At 38.4% G+C, this 16539-nt stretch overlaps 1 protein-coding gene across 1 annotated transcript in view; it reads left to right on the forward strand.

The window, feature by feature from the left end:
* Positions 1 to 16539, forward strand: part of LOC126419759 (uncharacterized) — a 316376-nt gene that overhangs the window by 212302 nt on the left and 87535 nt on the right. Inside the window, exons 13-16 of the mRNA XM_050086933.1 lie at positions 77 to 242; positions 341 to 456; positions 9115 to 9210; positions 9308 to 9518. Of these exons, the coding sequence (XP_049942890.1) occupies positions 77 to 242; positions 341 to 456; positions 9115 to 9210; positions 9308 to 9518 (589 nt within the window). The remainder of the gene's footprint in view (positions 1 to 76; positions 243 to 340; positions 457 to 9114; positions 9211 to 9307; positions 9519 to 16539) is intronic.

The following is a 16539-nucleotide window of genomic DNA, read 5'->3' on the forward strand; positions in this document are numbered from 1 at the left end:
CTGCTGACTGAACTTTTGAGTGCTTTGATATATGGAAAACCAATCTTGACATTTTCTAACCTGTGAAACTCTGTAGTTTGTTCTCAGTATATCTCCAGAAGATGTACCTGAAAGATTCAAGAGTGGAGGCCAGTTACTGAAGAGACCACTTTCTTGTGGAAAGCAAGTATTTGAGGACAATCAGCAGTACTGGCCACTTGGAAAAGCAATGCCTAAATTGGAAGCTCTTGTTCAGTGCTCTGGTAACATATTATGAATACCACATACACAGTGATACCCACATACATATTCAGTCCACACTGCAATACCCATGTTCTGCAATACTTTCTGTGATTCACAGGTGAAGCAGAATATGTAAATGACATTCCAACAACTTCAAGAGAACTACATGGTGCTTTTGTTGTCACTACTGTGGGAAGTGGTACAATACAAAGCATAGATCCTTCTGAAGCCCTGGTATGGTTGATTTATAATCTCATATATTATTACTAAGTTAATTTTAGTTCAGTTATTTGCATATTTCATGAATTATAATGGTACCGCATTGCAGTGAGTTGGAATACATCCATTAGTTCACAAATATAACATTTTAACAGTGAAAATATAGCTACATATTAGTTACTTACAGTTTTTAGATCTGTATCCTGGATCTATTCAGAAATTGGTCTAATGGCTGATGACCAAAGAATAATTATGGTAAGGAATATTAGATAATATGTGTAGTTAGTTCTGAAAAGTCAAATGCTTTCACACGAATTGCTGACTAACCCAAATGCAAGGGGTGTTCAATAAGCAATGTAATGTTTTTTCTTAGACAGTTTCACTTGAAAAAATTTGGAATATGTTGTGGAACTTCATGGAGTATTCCCACTCCAGCCCCTATAGTTTCACGAAGTTCCAACAGAGGGTGGCACCATACGTAGCCTTCAAAATGGCATCTGTAACGGAGATGCATTCCAAGCAAAGAGCCATCACTGAGTTTCTTTTGGCAGAAAACCAGATCATCACTAATATTCATAGGTGCTTGCAGAATGTCTATGGAGACCTGACAGTGAAAAAAGCATGGTGAATCAGTGGGTGGGGCATCTGTCATCATCACACTATGAGTGCGCAAACCTGTCCAATCTCCCCTGCACTGGCTGGCTGCGCACAGCTGTGACTCCTGCAATGTTGAAATGTGCAGAACTCTCATTCAAGGTGATCAACAGGTCACAATCAAACACATCGCTGCTGAACTGTATATCTCTGTTGATAGAGCAGCAAGACTTTGGCTCTAACCTCACCCAGTACAATGGTACCATGTGGATGCACAGGCCCTCCCAGTAAGGTAGCATAAGGCCATCACATTAAATGGAGATTGTGTTGAAAAATAGGGGTTTGCTGCTAAGAGAATGGGGGATAATAAGCTTCATTGCAATTCTAAACAAAACCAACCTGCTTTAAGGAAAAAAATGTGCTGCGTTACTTATCAAACTTCCCTTATAAGATGACATATCTATCACTTATTTACAAAAGCTACAGTGTAGTTTAGGAAATGGTGAGAAACAAAGTCTGGCACAATTTTATGAAGTGAACCCATATGGGTTTCATGAGGAAGCTGCATAAAGTCCAGTCATAGGCTATGTTGGAAGTCAGAATCATAAATACTTCAAAATTATTATAATGCTAAAGATTTAAGGTACATCCAAACAACATACTCATAAATTTAGAAGGTTTCATTGAAATATCCCCCCATGAATCATGGACCTTGCCATTGGTGGGGAGGCTTAGGTGCCTTAGTGATACAGATAGCCGTACCGTAGGTGTGACCACAATGGAGGGGTATCTGTTGAGAGACCAGACAAACATGTGGTTCCTGAAGAGGGGCAGCAGCCTTTTCAGTAGTTGCAGGAGCAACAGTCTGGATGATTGACTGATCTGGCTTCGTAACACTAACCAAAACGGCCAAGCTGTGCTGGTACTGCGAACAGCTGAAAGCAAGGGGAAACTACGGCTTTAATTTTTCTTGAGGGCATGCAGCTTTACTGTATGGTTAAATGATGATGGCACCCTCTTGGGTAAAATATTCCGGAGGTAAAATAGCCCCCATTCAGATCTCCATGTGGGGACTTCTTGGAAGGATGTTGTTATCAGGAGAAAGAAAACTGGAATTCTATGGGTCTGAGCATGGAATGTGAGATCCCTTAATTAGGCAGGTAGGTTAGAAAATTTAAAAAGGGAAATGGATAGGTTAAAGTTAGATATAGTGGGAATTAGTGAGGTTCAGTCGCAGGAGGAACAAGACTTCTGGTTAGGCGAATACAGGGTTATAAATACAAAATCAAATAGGGGTAATGCAGGAGTAGGTTTAATAATGAATAAAAAAAATAGGAATGTGGGTAAGCTACTACAAACAGCATAGTGAATGCATTATTGAGGCCAAGACAGATATGAAGCCCACACCTACCACATTAGTACAAGTTTATTTGCCAACTAGCTCCACAGATGATGAAATCTACAATGAGATAAAAGGAATTATTCAGATACTGAAGGGAGATGAAAATTTAATAATCATCAATGACTGGAATTCGATAGTAGGAACAGGAAGAGAAGAAAATGTAGTAGGTGAATATGGAATGGGGATAAGGAATGAAAGAGGAAGCCGCCTGGTAGAATTTTACATGGAGAATTACTTAATCACAGCTAACACTTGGTTCAAGAATCATGAAAGAAGGGTGTATACATGGAAGAAGCCTGGAGATACTGGAAGGTTTCAGATAGATTATATAATGGTAAGACAGAGATTTAGGAACCAGGTTTTAAATTGTAAGACATTTCCAGGGACAGATGTGGACTCTGATCACAATCTATTGAATATGAACTGTAGATTAAAATTGAAGAAACTGCAAAAAGGTGGGAATTTTAAGGAGATGGGACCTGGATAAACTGACAGAACTGGAGGTTGTAGGGAACAATTAACAAGAATGGGGGAAAGAAATACAGTAGAAGAAGAATGAAGAGTTGGTAGCTTTGAGGGATGAAATAGTGACGGCAGCAGAGGATCAAGTAAGTAAAAAGATGAGAGCTAAGAGAAATCCTTGGGTGACAGAAGAGATATTGAATTTAATTGATGAAAGGAGAAAATACAAAAATGCAGTAAATGAAGCAGGCAAAAAGGAATAGAAACATGTCAAAAATAAGACCGATAGGCAGTGCAAAATGGCTAAGCAGGGATAGCTAGAGGACAAATGTAAGGACGTAGAGGCGTATATCACTAGGGGTAAGATAGATACTGCCTACAGGAAAATTAAAGAGACCTTTGGAGAAAAGAGCACCACTTGCATGAATATCAAGAGATCAGATGGCAACCCAGTTCTAAGCAAAGAAGGGAAAGCAGAAAGGTGGAAGGAGTATATAGAGGGTCTATATAAGGGCAATGTTCTTGAGGAAAATGGAAGAGGATGTAGGTGAAGATGAAATGGGATATACGATACTGCGTGAAGAGTTTGATGGAGCACTAAAAGACCTAAGTCAAAACAAGGCTCCAGGAGTAGACAACATTCCATTAGAACTACTGATAGCCTTGGGAGAGCCAGCCCTACCAGGCGGAATACCCTCAGACTTCAATAAGAATAAATAATTCCAATCCCAAAGAAAGCAGGAGTTGACAGACGTCAAAATTACTGAACTATCAGTTTTATAAGTCACGGCTACAAAATACTAACATGAATTCCTTACAGACGAATGGAAAAACTGGTAGAAGCTGACATGTCTGCTTGTATCTGTATGTGTGGATGGGTATGTGCGTGAGTGCGAGTGTATACCTGTCCTTTTTTCCCTCTAAGGTAAGTCTTTCCACTCCCGGGATTGGAATGACTCCTTACCCTCTCCCTTAAAACCCACTTCCTTTCGTCTTCCCCTCTCCTTCCCTCTTTCCTGATGAGGCAACAGTTTGTTGCGAAAGCTTGAATTTTGTGTGTATGTTTGTGTTTGTTTGTGTGTCTATCGACCTGCCAGCGCTTTTGTTCGGTAAGTCACCTCAACTTTGTTTTTATATATAATCTTATTATCAGTAGTATTAGTGTTCCTTTTTTGGGCAGACGGAAGAGGTGAAAGGTATTAAGAGTACAATGCTACCTCCTTCATCTTTGCAGTAAGTGGATTCCTCTTAACCTAGAGACTGAGCTTGCCCCCCTCCCTTCCTGCTGCCACCACCACCAATCACACCACCACCACCACCATCACACCACCACCACCACCACCCCTTTCCAACCTCTACCAACCTTTCCTGTTTTCCTCTCCAAAGAAGGAACATATAATTCTGAAGGCTAGAAATATCGTTTCCTGTTTAAGTGTTTCTTTTGACAGTACTGGAAGTTGTGGTTCTAGAAGGCAAGTCCAGCCAACCTTCTGTTTCTTTTGAAGTTTTTAATTTGAACAAATACACCACTTAAGAAATTGTTTGTGCATAACACCAAGGCTCCAAACATTGCTTTTGATGTTGTGGCTGAATCTTCAGAATATTCTTCCAGAATACTTATTCATAAACCCCAAGCAATGTTGGTAACTGTTGGGGGAAGACCCCAAGAGGTAATTGATTGTGATAGTTATCAAAGTATAGATATGGAAAGCAATTCTCTCGAGTACTGGCAACTGGGTAACAGCACACCTTGTTGAAAAGTGATGAGAGCAGGGTGTTGGATGAGCTGCCAAACGTAATGATGCAAATTAATGGATTTCTTACCTCTCATATTGAGTTGTCCCCTGTGACAGACACATTAGAATGTCTGGCATGAGATTAAATGTGTTTGTGAGTCTAGGCTTATTTTTTCTGCAAATTAAATTATAACTTTTGTTAATGATGCTGCTGCTCATTAAGTGTTTGAAGAGACTAAACATCTAAAGTCATCAGTCTCTTTGTCATCCCGCAGGACAGAATCTATGTACTCTATCTTTCTGCATCTATGTGCAAATGTGAAAATATTTTCAAAACGTTTCCATAACATGTATGTGAAGTGGAATGTGGGTATCATTCCAGAATTTATCTATTAGAATGTGGAAAACCACTTAGAAACCACATACAGGCTGGCCATCTCACAAGTCCTCATTGTTAATCTGTGAAGGAGGTTCTATCCAGGTCAGGCTGTCTCCCCAAGTCCCAGAAATGGCTAAGACTGACTGGTGTGGAAATTACCTCACTTGTAAGGAACACCATGAACACACTGCTGTACGAGACCCAGCTTTTTCATTATTAGACCCTATGAAGCCCCAACCATTGCATATAATATAGAGCTTCTTAGGAATCCTTCCAATTTTTGGTGATACTTCTTTGACACAGCAATCTGTTTGGACCATCCAATTGTTATTGCTGCATCCTCTGATTCAAAGGTATTGATCAAAATATACACCAGTTATGTTGTTCAAAGAACCATTATAGCAAAAAAAAATGACTTGTCTCTGCTATAAATCTTCTGAAACCAAAATAGGTTGAACTGTGTTTGAAGATTCTCTGTAATTTACTGTGGTGGGAGGGCTGATGACAGCATGTTGCCTGTAGACACAGGTCTGAGTGTGCATGCTTCTGGTAATCCAAACGGTCAAAAGAACCATTTCATCTTCTCTGTTTAGGACATCCATGTAAAGTAGATACCTTTCTCTTCACCTGCATGTTGATGTCCTTAACTGGCTTTCTATGAAAGATCTTTTGCTTGAAGAGCGGATATTGTATGATCAACAAGCATGAACGTTCATATTTTATGCTACTTCATCACTGATGGATCTTGCTGATGATGTGGCTGTTGTTCATTCAAAGACCATTGAGAGAAGCCACATGCAAGTTTTAAGATTTCAACTTTCTCTATATTGTCTTCTATTCTGAAGACAATTTGATCTATGATTTAATGTGTAGATGATTTCTAACAGTTCTATAATTCTACATAGGGTTAGAATTCTATTTTTTTCTGAGAGATATTTTATTGATGTTTCATGGAATTTGTTATAGGGACCACATATAAATCTCTTCACAGATAAAAGATTTACTGTTTAAGTTTGCTTGTCAATCTTTCAGCAGTACCTTTGAATGGTATGGCACAGCATCAACAGTATAAGATCTTTATTTGAAAACTATTACATTACATGGTTCAACATTTTGGTTGTCAATTCTTGTACTCAAGGTATATAATTAACAGAATCTGGTAAATGGTTAATTGATTTATATTTTTAATCACAATCTATTTGTAATGCTCACAGAGACATTCTGAAGATAAATGAGTCTTTATAGCAAAGCATTTCCTAAACAATTTGTTTAAGGTTGCTTGTAAAACTTGTATCCTGTGTGTAGACCTGATCTTTATGATTCAGTATGTTGAGGGAAAGTTGATCCTAAAAGATACCTTATCAGGGCTGTGCATTAATCTGTGCATCTGAGACATCATCATAACTGTAAACATAAGTATTTGGTAAATATCAATATTTACATATGTTCTTGACATATTCCATAGAGAAGTCATATATGGCACTTATACTTAGTATACTGTACTGTAGTTGATTTGACTTAAGTTGATCCTTGGTTGCAGTGGGCTTGGCACAGCAGCTTTGTGCACTTATCTCAACCAGTAATTTAACACGAATTTGTAAATGTCTATAGCAATGACTCAGCATTGGCACAGATCTGTATACAGCTGTTTTCACTTGCAGCTATTTGTGTTTAGCAGTTGAAGGCTAGTAAAATTGCTGCAAGATTTCAGGTGTCTCCTAATGCCTTCACTTCTATAGTAATGTAAAACATTTTCTACCTGTGCAAATAAATCTTAGATCACTATGCAGGAGTTAGTGACCTAGTAGCAGAATTATGTTCTCCCTGTTTCATTGGTGTGAGTTCAGACTTCCAGCTACAGCATATTTGTGGATAAATATATGCTGTACTCTAGTAAATTGGCCCTTTGAAATTAGGTTATAACTTCTCCAAACAGAAGGGATTACTGTGCTACATTACCAATCAGTGGACAAAGTTTAGTTTTTCAGCTATAAAAAAAATCTCTTTCTGAGGTAGTACTGCCTTTACTTTTGATTAATTGACAAACAGTTTACATAACGTAACTCATCTGGTATAGACTGATTAACATCTCCAGAACCCAACATCTACACCCCAATACAATTAACCTAGTTCTTTTGAATACCATCTGTTGCTCTCCTAGTTCTTGATCTCTATCTTTCAGATAGCTCCATATAAACTCTGCTCATAGCAGGCACACAGATCTGTGACAGTATCTACGTTTTGATAGTTGCCACTGATTCCACATCAAATAGCTCCTAATCTACAGCCTTAGCATTTGTAAATGCTGCATCTGCAATTAGAAGCTGGAGTTGGCTAAATACACAGATAATCTCGCTGGAGCCTGCACAGACAAATATCCTGCTCTGCTCATCCAGAAACAGAAGATGCCATTTCTTCCTGTGACACCAACTGAAGGTGAACCAGTTACTGACTGATTCTCCCATCATCACCCAGATATTGAAAGGGAAAAGCAGATAAACAGCAGCAACATCGTTTGTCAGGATTTTGAATACTTCTCATACAAAATGCTAATTCCCTCTGTACCAACCTTATCATTTTTGCACCATAAGGGGCATTCCCCAGTGGACAACTGAAATGTGATACCCATCCAGTACTCCAATCCACTGCCTCCTATTGTAATCAAGCCACATGTAGTTTCTGTCCCATAAAAGGAATGACAATGTGTGAAATTAGCCACTTTATATAGCAGCAGTGTTGCAGTTACTTTGTCACAAAGAAATGATATTGTTCTGGACTTCCAGCACATCTGGAAGAAATGCCACCATCTTACCCACACTTGATAGTACTATATCATGAGTGAGTACACTTTCCCAAAAGCTGAGTGGCATACAACTATCTAAGAAAGAAATACATCTATACCTGAGACAGAATCAAGAAAGGAATATAAATGAAAAGATAAAAGCTTTAGATAAGACAGAACATTGTGTTGCAAAGCATCCACAGCAAAAATTTGTCCACTTATGTCCAATCTAACTAGTACCTAATTATATGTGACAAAATAGCTGCAAACAAAAACACACAAAAGATCAGTTTGACACACACTAATATTTACAGACAGTGCGGGTATGTAGACGCTTTGATCTGTATATAACTTTGTTAAAATGCCAACTAGTTCTAAAAATGCTTAGAGGGTGTCCAGAAAAGTTAGATAAAACATCATGTGTACCAATAAAAATTACTAAATTTATTGGCCTCAAGAAACTGAGACATCCCAAAATAAGTAATACACTGACAAAGTGGGTATTGGCTCACACAGCATCTTATATAATAGAATGTGCAAAATCTACCCTGGAGAGGAATAAAACATGTCCTAGAAACATAATCTATTAAAGGAGTCCTGTATTCTTGATATGACGAATCAAATAACAGCTGACTCAAACCAATGTTACAATAGAAAAAGAAAAGAAAGGAAGATATGGATGTACCTGGATCAAAAGGGAATGTTAACTGGTGTTTTGAATTTTACTTTTTTTATTTGTTGCCTTCTTATACATTTTAAAAAGTTATTATAGCTACTATTCCAAGCCTTAAGCACTTTAATCAGAAAAAGAAAAACCCTCTTGCATGTTTTGTTGTTATTGAGTGGCACACCCCTGTCAGTGTGATGCTTTTCACCACAGGAAGCTGGAACAAAAGTCAGTTAAGACTTAAATATTCAGAGCACCCAAGTACTATGTTCTTAATCAGTATCAGCCAGTGATCAAAGTGCCAAATCTCCATTATGAAAAAAATTTATAAATCTTAAGGCAAAATTGTTCTGTTTCTTTTTATTGTCCCTCCAACCACTCTTTACTGTATCTATATTTTCCCATCCCAGCTGACACGTTTTCTTTCTCCCACTTCCATACACTTGGAACCACTAATAAACAGTCAATCTTGCAGCATTTGCAAGATTGTGTTGCTGCGTTTCTGTTTTGTTATGAGTATGAGATTATGTGCTTACACTAAAAAAGTGGTAGCTTGAAAGTTAATTAAGTATGTGTACAGCATTACCTTTCCTAATATTTATTTACTTTTATAATGTGAAATACTGTATGTTGTTCTTTATGATGTTTCAGAGTCTACCTGGTGTTGTAGCTTATTATGATGCCAAAGATATACCAGGAAACAATGTATTTACTTCAGCAACAGTAGGACTTGTTGGAGATGAAGAGGTTAGTCAATATAAGTTTAAAAAATGTATAACATAACAAACAAAAAATAATAAACCTACAGTGTTAATGATATTGAAAGGCTTTTTTCTGCCTCCAGATATTCTGCTCTGGGACAGTAAAATTCAATGGTCAGATTGTTGGTATTATACTGGCTACATCACATAATACTGCTACTCAGGCAGCTACACTTGTCAAAATTGAGTACACATCTGTCAAGAAACCTATGATTCATTTGAGGGATGCTGCAAAATCAGGTGATCCTAACAGAGTTTTTGTAGCTGCTGAAATGACACCAACAGATACATCAAGTAAGCACTAATATCTGTTTACTTATATTCATTCTAAACATGATATATGCAGTAAGAGGTAACTATATATTATCATTTTCTTGATGAGTAATTGCTCTCTAGTTATGGGCTTGTTTTGATGATCAGCCTTGTTTTGGTGATCAGCTATGATATACAGCTTTGGAACTGTAAGGGCTCTGTGTGGACACTGAAGCAAAAATGATCACTGACCAACACAGCCAAGTAGAGTTGTGGAACCTCTGAACTTTGGACAGGCAGTTCACACTGGACAACGTGTCAGATCTGTATTGTTAAAAACTGTGTGTTGAGTTTATTTAATATAAAGCCTTGAATCCAGTCACAAAATTGATTCAATACTTGAAAAACTCATATTTTGTATACTAAATGAAAGTGCAGAACTGTACTGAATGTTTTCTGGAAATAAAGGAACACAGTACTAACCTGTACACCATTGTCTCTGTCACACTTGTTCTCATGGGTAATCAGAGTGAACTGTATTTTGTAAGATCTCTGTTTGGGGAATCCACTGATATTTATAGAGGAAATTTCCATTCTTCAAAAATGGCATAATGTGTAAGCACAAAATATGTTTTCTTTTATTTGTTATCTGAGTCATCAGTCTTCTAAGTTGTTTGATGCAGTCCATCATGAATTTTCCTCTCCTGTGACAACCTCTTCATCTCAAAGTAGCACTTGCAACCTATGTCCCCAATTATTTGCTAAATGTATTACAATCTCTGTCTTGCTCTACAGTTTTTACCCTCAACAGCTCCCAGTAATACCACATGAGTTATTCAGTGATGTCTTAGTAGATGGCCTATCATCCTGTCCATTTTTCTTGTCAGTGTTTTCCACATATTCCTTTCCTCTCTGATTCTGTGCAGAATCTCCTCATTCCTTACCCTACCAGTCAACCTAATTTCCAACATTCATCTATAGCACCACATCTCAAATGCTTTGTTTCTCTTCTGTTCCAGTTTTCCAACAGTCCATGTTTCATTAGCATATAATTCTGTGCTCCAAACATAAATTCTCAGATATTTCTTCCTCAAATTAAGCCTGTTTTTTTATACTAGGAGATGTCTCTTGGCCAGGAATCCCCTTTTTGTCAGTGCTAGTCTGATTTTGATGTCCTCCTTGCTCTGTCTGTCATTGATAATTTTGCTGCCTAGGTAGCAAGAGTCCTTAACTTCAAGTACTTCATGACCATCAATCCTGATGTTAAGTTTCTCACTATTCTCATTTTTGATATTTCTCATTACTTTCATCTTTCTTTAGTTTACTTTCAATCCATATTCCATACTCTTTAGGCTGTTCATTCCATTCAGCAGAGTGTGTAATTCTTCTTCTCTTTCACTGACAGTAGCAATGTCATTAGCAAACCATATCATTGATATCCTTTCACCTTGATTTTTAATTCCACTCCTGAACCTTTCTTTTATTTCCTTCTTTGCTTCTTCACTGTATAGTTTGAACAGTCCTGTCTTACACCCTTTTTAATCCAGGCACTTTGTTCTTGGTCATCTGTTCTTTTATTATTTGTTCTTGGCTCTTATACGTGTTGTGCATCACCTGTCTCTCCCTATAGTTTACCTCTAATTTCCTCAGAATTTCAAATATCTTGCACCATTTGACATTATTGAATGCTCTTTCCTAGTCCATAAATCCTATGACAGTGTCTTTATTTTTCTTTATCCTTGCTACCATTATCAACCACAATGTCAGAATTGCCTCTATGGTATCAATGGTATAGGCCTGTGATTATATACATCTGTCTGACACCCTAATGTAAACTGTTGCTAGAAGGGGAGCAAATTTTTTTGTTTGATCTCTGCAGGATCTCACATGCATCTCACACAGTCCAGATGCCTTTCCACTTTTGAACAAGTTTTTATCTGGCATTTTGGCATTTGTATGATGATAAGGAGGAACTGTAATATGATCGTCATAGTAAAACAATTTTGGAAGATGTATTTCAGTATTTTGGTGTCATGTCATCTTCTGTTTCATACCCAATATGGTCCCTAAGCAACTAAACAGGTGATTTCCATCCTCTCACTGAATTTATGTAAGACCAAACTTCTAAGGATTTTTCTCTCAGATTGCTTGGCAAAACTGTGTTTCCAAATCATTGAAAACTTTCTGTATTGCTCTGCTTACACTCATTTAGGCTTTGTTTAGCCTTTGTTTTTTAACTGGGTTTTGACTTCAGTTAATTCTGTGATGAAGCTCCTTTTACTTTTTAGCAACTTTCCAAAATGTCTACTCAATAATGGTGAGTCTTTCCTAACCCTCACAGCCTTTCTTAGCATATACAAGTCTAGAGTCTATTAAATAATGCTTCTGATTTTATCAATTTGTGCTCCACACCTTCATCCTCAGAGCTGAATATGTGATGTTCATTATTTAGATAAACTAAAATTGGTAAAGTGTAAATATATTTTTCAAGCTTTTGTAACATTCTTCGAAACAACTCTAATCATTAATGCAGTAACAGCCTTATAACCACAGATGCTCTCCTCTATATTAAGTGATGAAAAATTTTGGGTCTGTTAGGTACCAGGAAATTAAAGATACAGCACTCACATGTTGATTCACTCTCTGTTAAAAGTAATTTTCATATTAATGCTTTCATAAAAATTTTATATGAAACCCTAATGCCAATTTTACTTTCATGACTCTCATTATATAGCTGGCAAAGTATCACAATATTCTCAAAGTTTCCTGGGAAGTCATCTGCCACCATGGCTCATGAGGCACATGTTCTGGAAAAGCATCACATTACGATGTCTGACTCACCTTTGATGCTTACCTTCTGTTACGAAAGTAGCTACTTTATTTGAGTACTGTACATGTTTGACCTACCTACGGGCACTATACTATTCCCCACCCAATGGCAGAGATCAAAAATTACATTTATTATCAATGCTGAATTGTCTGAGCCTTAGTTTTATACATTCCACTTGGCTCCCAAACAGAGGACCATGATCAATTCTGGGCATGTGGGACGAAATCTTCTGGATAGCATAGTGAATGAATATGGGCTCCCTCCCAGCCTGTGTACTATTTCACTGAGGGGACTCCATTATCTGCCTTAGGTGGAGCTCCCAGTGGTTAACTTACCCACCCTCTGTACTTGTGTGGATCAGGGAGAAAAATCAACCACCAGTTCAACAGAATGGCTCAAATGTGTTATCAACACTGGACTGCATCTCACACCTGTTGCCAAGGCACAAGAGGCAACCACATAGCTAGTTTCCATATTTAAATTCTACACAGAGTTACACAATCTCACAACTGTCTGTCCACTATGTAAAAGTACATAAAACCATGAGAAGAAAGGTGCTAAACAAAGCAGTTAGAGACGTATTGTGAAAATACTAGCAGTTGCAACAATAAATCTACACTACGTAAATATGGTACGCATAGTCTGCACTACTTAAATATGGTACACATAAAATATAAACAATAAAAATAAAAATTAGCATTAAAATCTACTCTACATTGCTAACTCACATAAAGCTAATGATCTCAAAAGGAACAAACTATTACAACAAAATTAATAACACTGCTGAAAACAGATAAAGTACTCAAAATTGGAATGAATGAAGCCAAATAAAAAATGATACAGACATATGTCCATTCTGCAATCTATCAAAATAATTTGTCTGTAAAATTCTGTGTTTGTGTACAAATGATATTTAAAGTTAACCAAATTTGATGACTAAGTAAGCATTAATTGCTTAAAAATCAATATCATATATTAGGCAATTACTATGAGTAGATTCAAAAGAACCATAACAAGCTAAACATTAACTCAAAACTGTATGTGAGAGTCCTATTTTACAAAATAGAAGTTATTCTATTGTCATACACTATGTGATCAAAAGTATCCCACCACCTGGCTGAAAATGACTTACAAGTTTGTGGTGCCCTCTATTGATTAAATATGGAATTCAATATGGTATTGGCTGACCTTTACCCTTCATGACAACTTCCACTCTTGCAAGCATATGTTCAATCAGGTGCTAGGTTCCTTGGGGAATGGCAACCCATTCTTCACGGAGTGCTGCACTGAGGTGAGGTATTGATGTCAGTCGGTGAGGCCTGGCATGAAGTCAGTGTTCCAAAACATTGCAAAGGTGTTCTATAGGATTCTGTGCAGGCCACTCCATTACAGGGATGTTATTGTCATGTACCCACTCCACCACCGTCCGTGCATTATGAACAAGTGCTCAGTCGTGTTGAAAGATGCAATCTCCATCCCAAATTGCTCTTCAACAGTGGGAAGCAAGAAGGTTCTTAAAATATCAATGTAGGCCTGTGCTGTGATAGTGTCACGCAAAACAAGAAGGGGTGCAAGCTCCATCCATGGAAAACACGACCACACCATAACACCACCACGTTCAAATTTTATTGTCGGCTCTACACACGCTGGCAGATGACGTTCACCAGGTTTTTGCCATACCCACACCCTGCCATCAGATTGCCACATTGTGTACTGTGATTTGTCACTCCACACAACATTTTTCCACTGTTCAATAGTCCAATGTTTATGCTCCTTACACTAAGCAAGGCGTCGTTTGGCATTTATCGGCATGATGTGTGGCTAATGAGCAGCTGTCCAATCATGAAATACAAGTTTTCTCACCTCCCACCTAACTGTCATAGTACTTGAAGTGGATCCTGATGCAGTTTAGAATTCCTGCATGATGCTCTGGATAAATGTCTGCCTATTACACATTGTGACCCTCTTCAACTGTTGGAAGTCTCTGTCAGTCAACAGGTCAACTCTGTCAGTGCAGGTCGGTCAGTACACTTTTGTGCTGTACGTGTCCCTTCACATTTCCACTTCACTATCACATTGGGAACAATGGACCTATTGATGGAGTGTGGAAATCTCGAGTACAGATGTATGACACAAGTGATACCCAATTACCTGACCACGTTCGAAGTCCATGAGTTCTGTGGAGCACCCCATTCTGCTCTCTCATGATGTCTAATGACTACTGATGTCGCTCATATGGATTACCTGGCTGTAGGTCGCAGCACAATGCACCTACATCTACATCTACATCTACATCTATACTCCGCGAGCCACCTTACGGTGTGTGGCGGAGGGTACTTATTGTACCACTATCTGATCCCCCCTTCCCTGTTCCATTCACGAATTGTGCGTGGGAAGAACGACTGCATGTAAGTCTCCGTATTTGCTCTAATTTCTCGGATCTTTTCGTTGTGATCATTACGCGAGATATATGTGGGCAGTAGTAATATGTTGCCCATCTCTTCCCGGAATGTGCTCTCTCGTAATTTCGATAATAAACCTCTCCGTATTGCGTAACGCCTTTCTTGAAGTGTCCGCCACTGGAGCTTGTTTAGCATCTCCGTAACGCTCTCACGCTGACTAAATGTCCCCATGACGAATCGCGCTGCTTTTCGCTGGATCATGTCTATCTCTTCTATTAATCCAACCTGGTAAGGGTCCCATACTGATGAGCAATACTCAAGAATCGGACGAACAAGCGTTTTGTAAGCTACTTCTTTCGTCAATGAGTCACATTTTCTTAGGATTCTTCCTATGAATCTCAACCTGGCGCCTGCTTTTCCCACTATTTGTTTTATGTGATCATTCCACTTCAGATCGCTCCGGATAGTAACTCCTAAGTATTTTACGGTCGTTACCGCTTCCAATGATTTACCACCTATGGCATAATCGTACTGGAATGGATTTCTGCCCCTATGTATGCGCATTATATTACATTTATCTACGTTTAGGGAAAGCTGCCAGCTGTCGCACCATGCATTAATCCTCTGCAGGTCCTCCTGGAGTACGTACGAGTCTTCTGATGTTGCTACTTTCTTGTGGACAACCGTGTCATCTGCAAATAGCCTCACGGAGCTACCGATGTTGTCAACTAAGTCATTTATGTATATTGTAAACAATAAAGGTCCTATCACGCTTCCCTGCGGTACTCCCGAAATTACCTCTACATCTGCAGATTTTGAACCGTTAAGAATGACATGTTGTGTTCTTTCTTCTAGGAAATCCTGAATCCAATCACAAACCTGGTCCGATATTCCGTAAGCTCGTATTTTTTTCACTAAACGTAAGTGCGGAACCGTATCAAATGCCTTCCTGAAGTCCAGGAATACGGCATCAATCTGCTCGCCAGTGTCTATGGCACTGTGAATTTCTTGGGCAAATAGGGCGAGCTGAGTTTCACATGATCTCTGTTTGCGGAATCCATGTTGGTTATGATGAAGGAGATTTGTATTATCTAAGAACGTCATAATACGAGAACACAAAACATGTTCCATTATTCTACAACAGATTGACGTAAGCGAAATAGGCCTATAATTATTCGCATCTGATTTATGACCCTTCTTGAAAATGGGAACGACCTGCGCTTTCTTCCAGTCACTAGGTACTTTACGTTCTTCCAGCGATCTACGATAAATTGCTGATAGAAAGGGGGCAAGTTCTTTAGCATAATCACTGTAGAATCTTAAGGGTATCTCGGCTGGTCCTGATGCTTTTCCGCTACTAAGTGATAGCAGTTGTTTTTCAATTCCGATATCATTTATTTCAATATTTTCCATTTTGGCGTCCGTGCGACGGCTGAAGTCAGGGACCGTGTTACGATTTTCCGCAGTGAAACAGTTTCGGAACACTGAATTCAGTATTTCTGCCTTTCTTCGGTCGTCCTCTGTTTCGGTGCCATCGTGGTCAACGAGTGACTGAATAGGGGATTTAGATCCGCTTACCGATTTTACATATGACCAAAACTTTTTAGGGTTCTTGTTTAGATTGTTTGCCAATGTTTTATGTTCGAATTCGTTGAATGCTTCTCTCATTGCTCTCTTTACGCTCTTTTTCGCTTCGTTCAGCTTTTCCTTATCAGCTATGATTCGACTACTCTTAAACCTATGATGAAGCTTTCTTTGTTTCCGTAGTACCTTTCGTACATGATTGTTATACCACGGTGGATCTTTCCCCTCGCTTTGGACCTTAGTCGGT

This window comes from Schistocerca serialis, chromosome 9, assembly GCF_023864345.2.
Source record: "Schistocerca serialis cubense isolate TAMUIC-IGC-003099 chromosome 9, iqSchSeri2.2, whole genome shotgun sequence".
NCBI classification, from domain to species: domain Eukaryota; kingdom Metazoa; phylum Arthropoda; class Insecta; order Orthoptera; family Acrididae; genus Schistocerca; species Schistocerca serialis.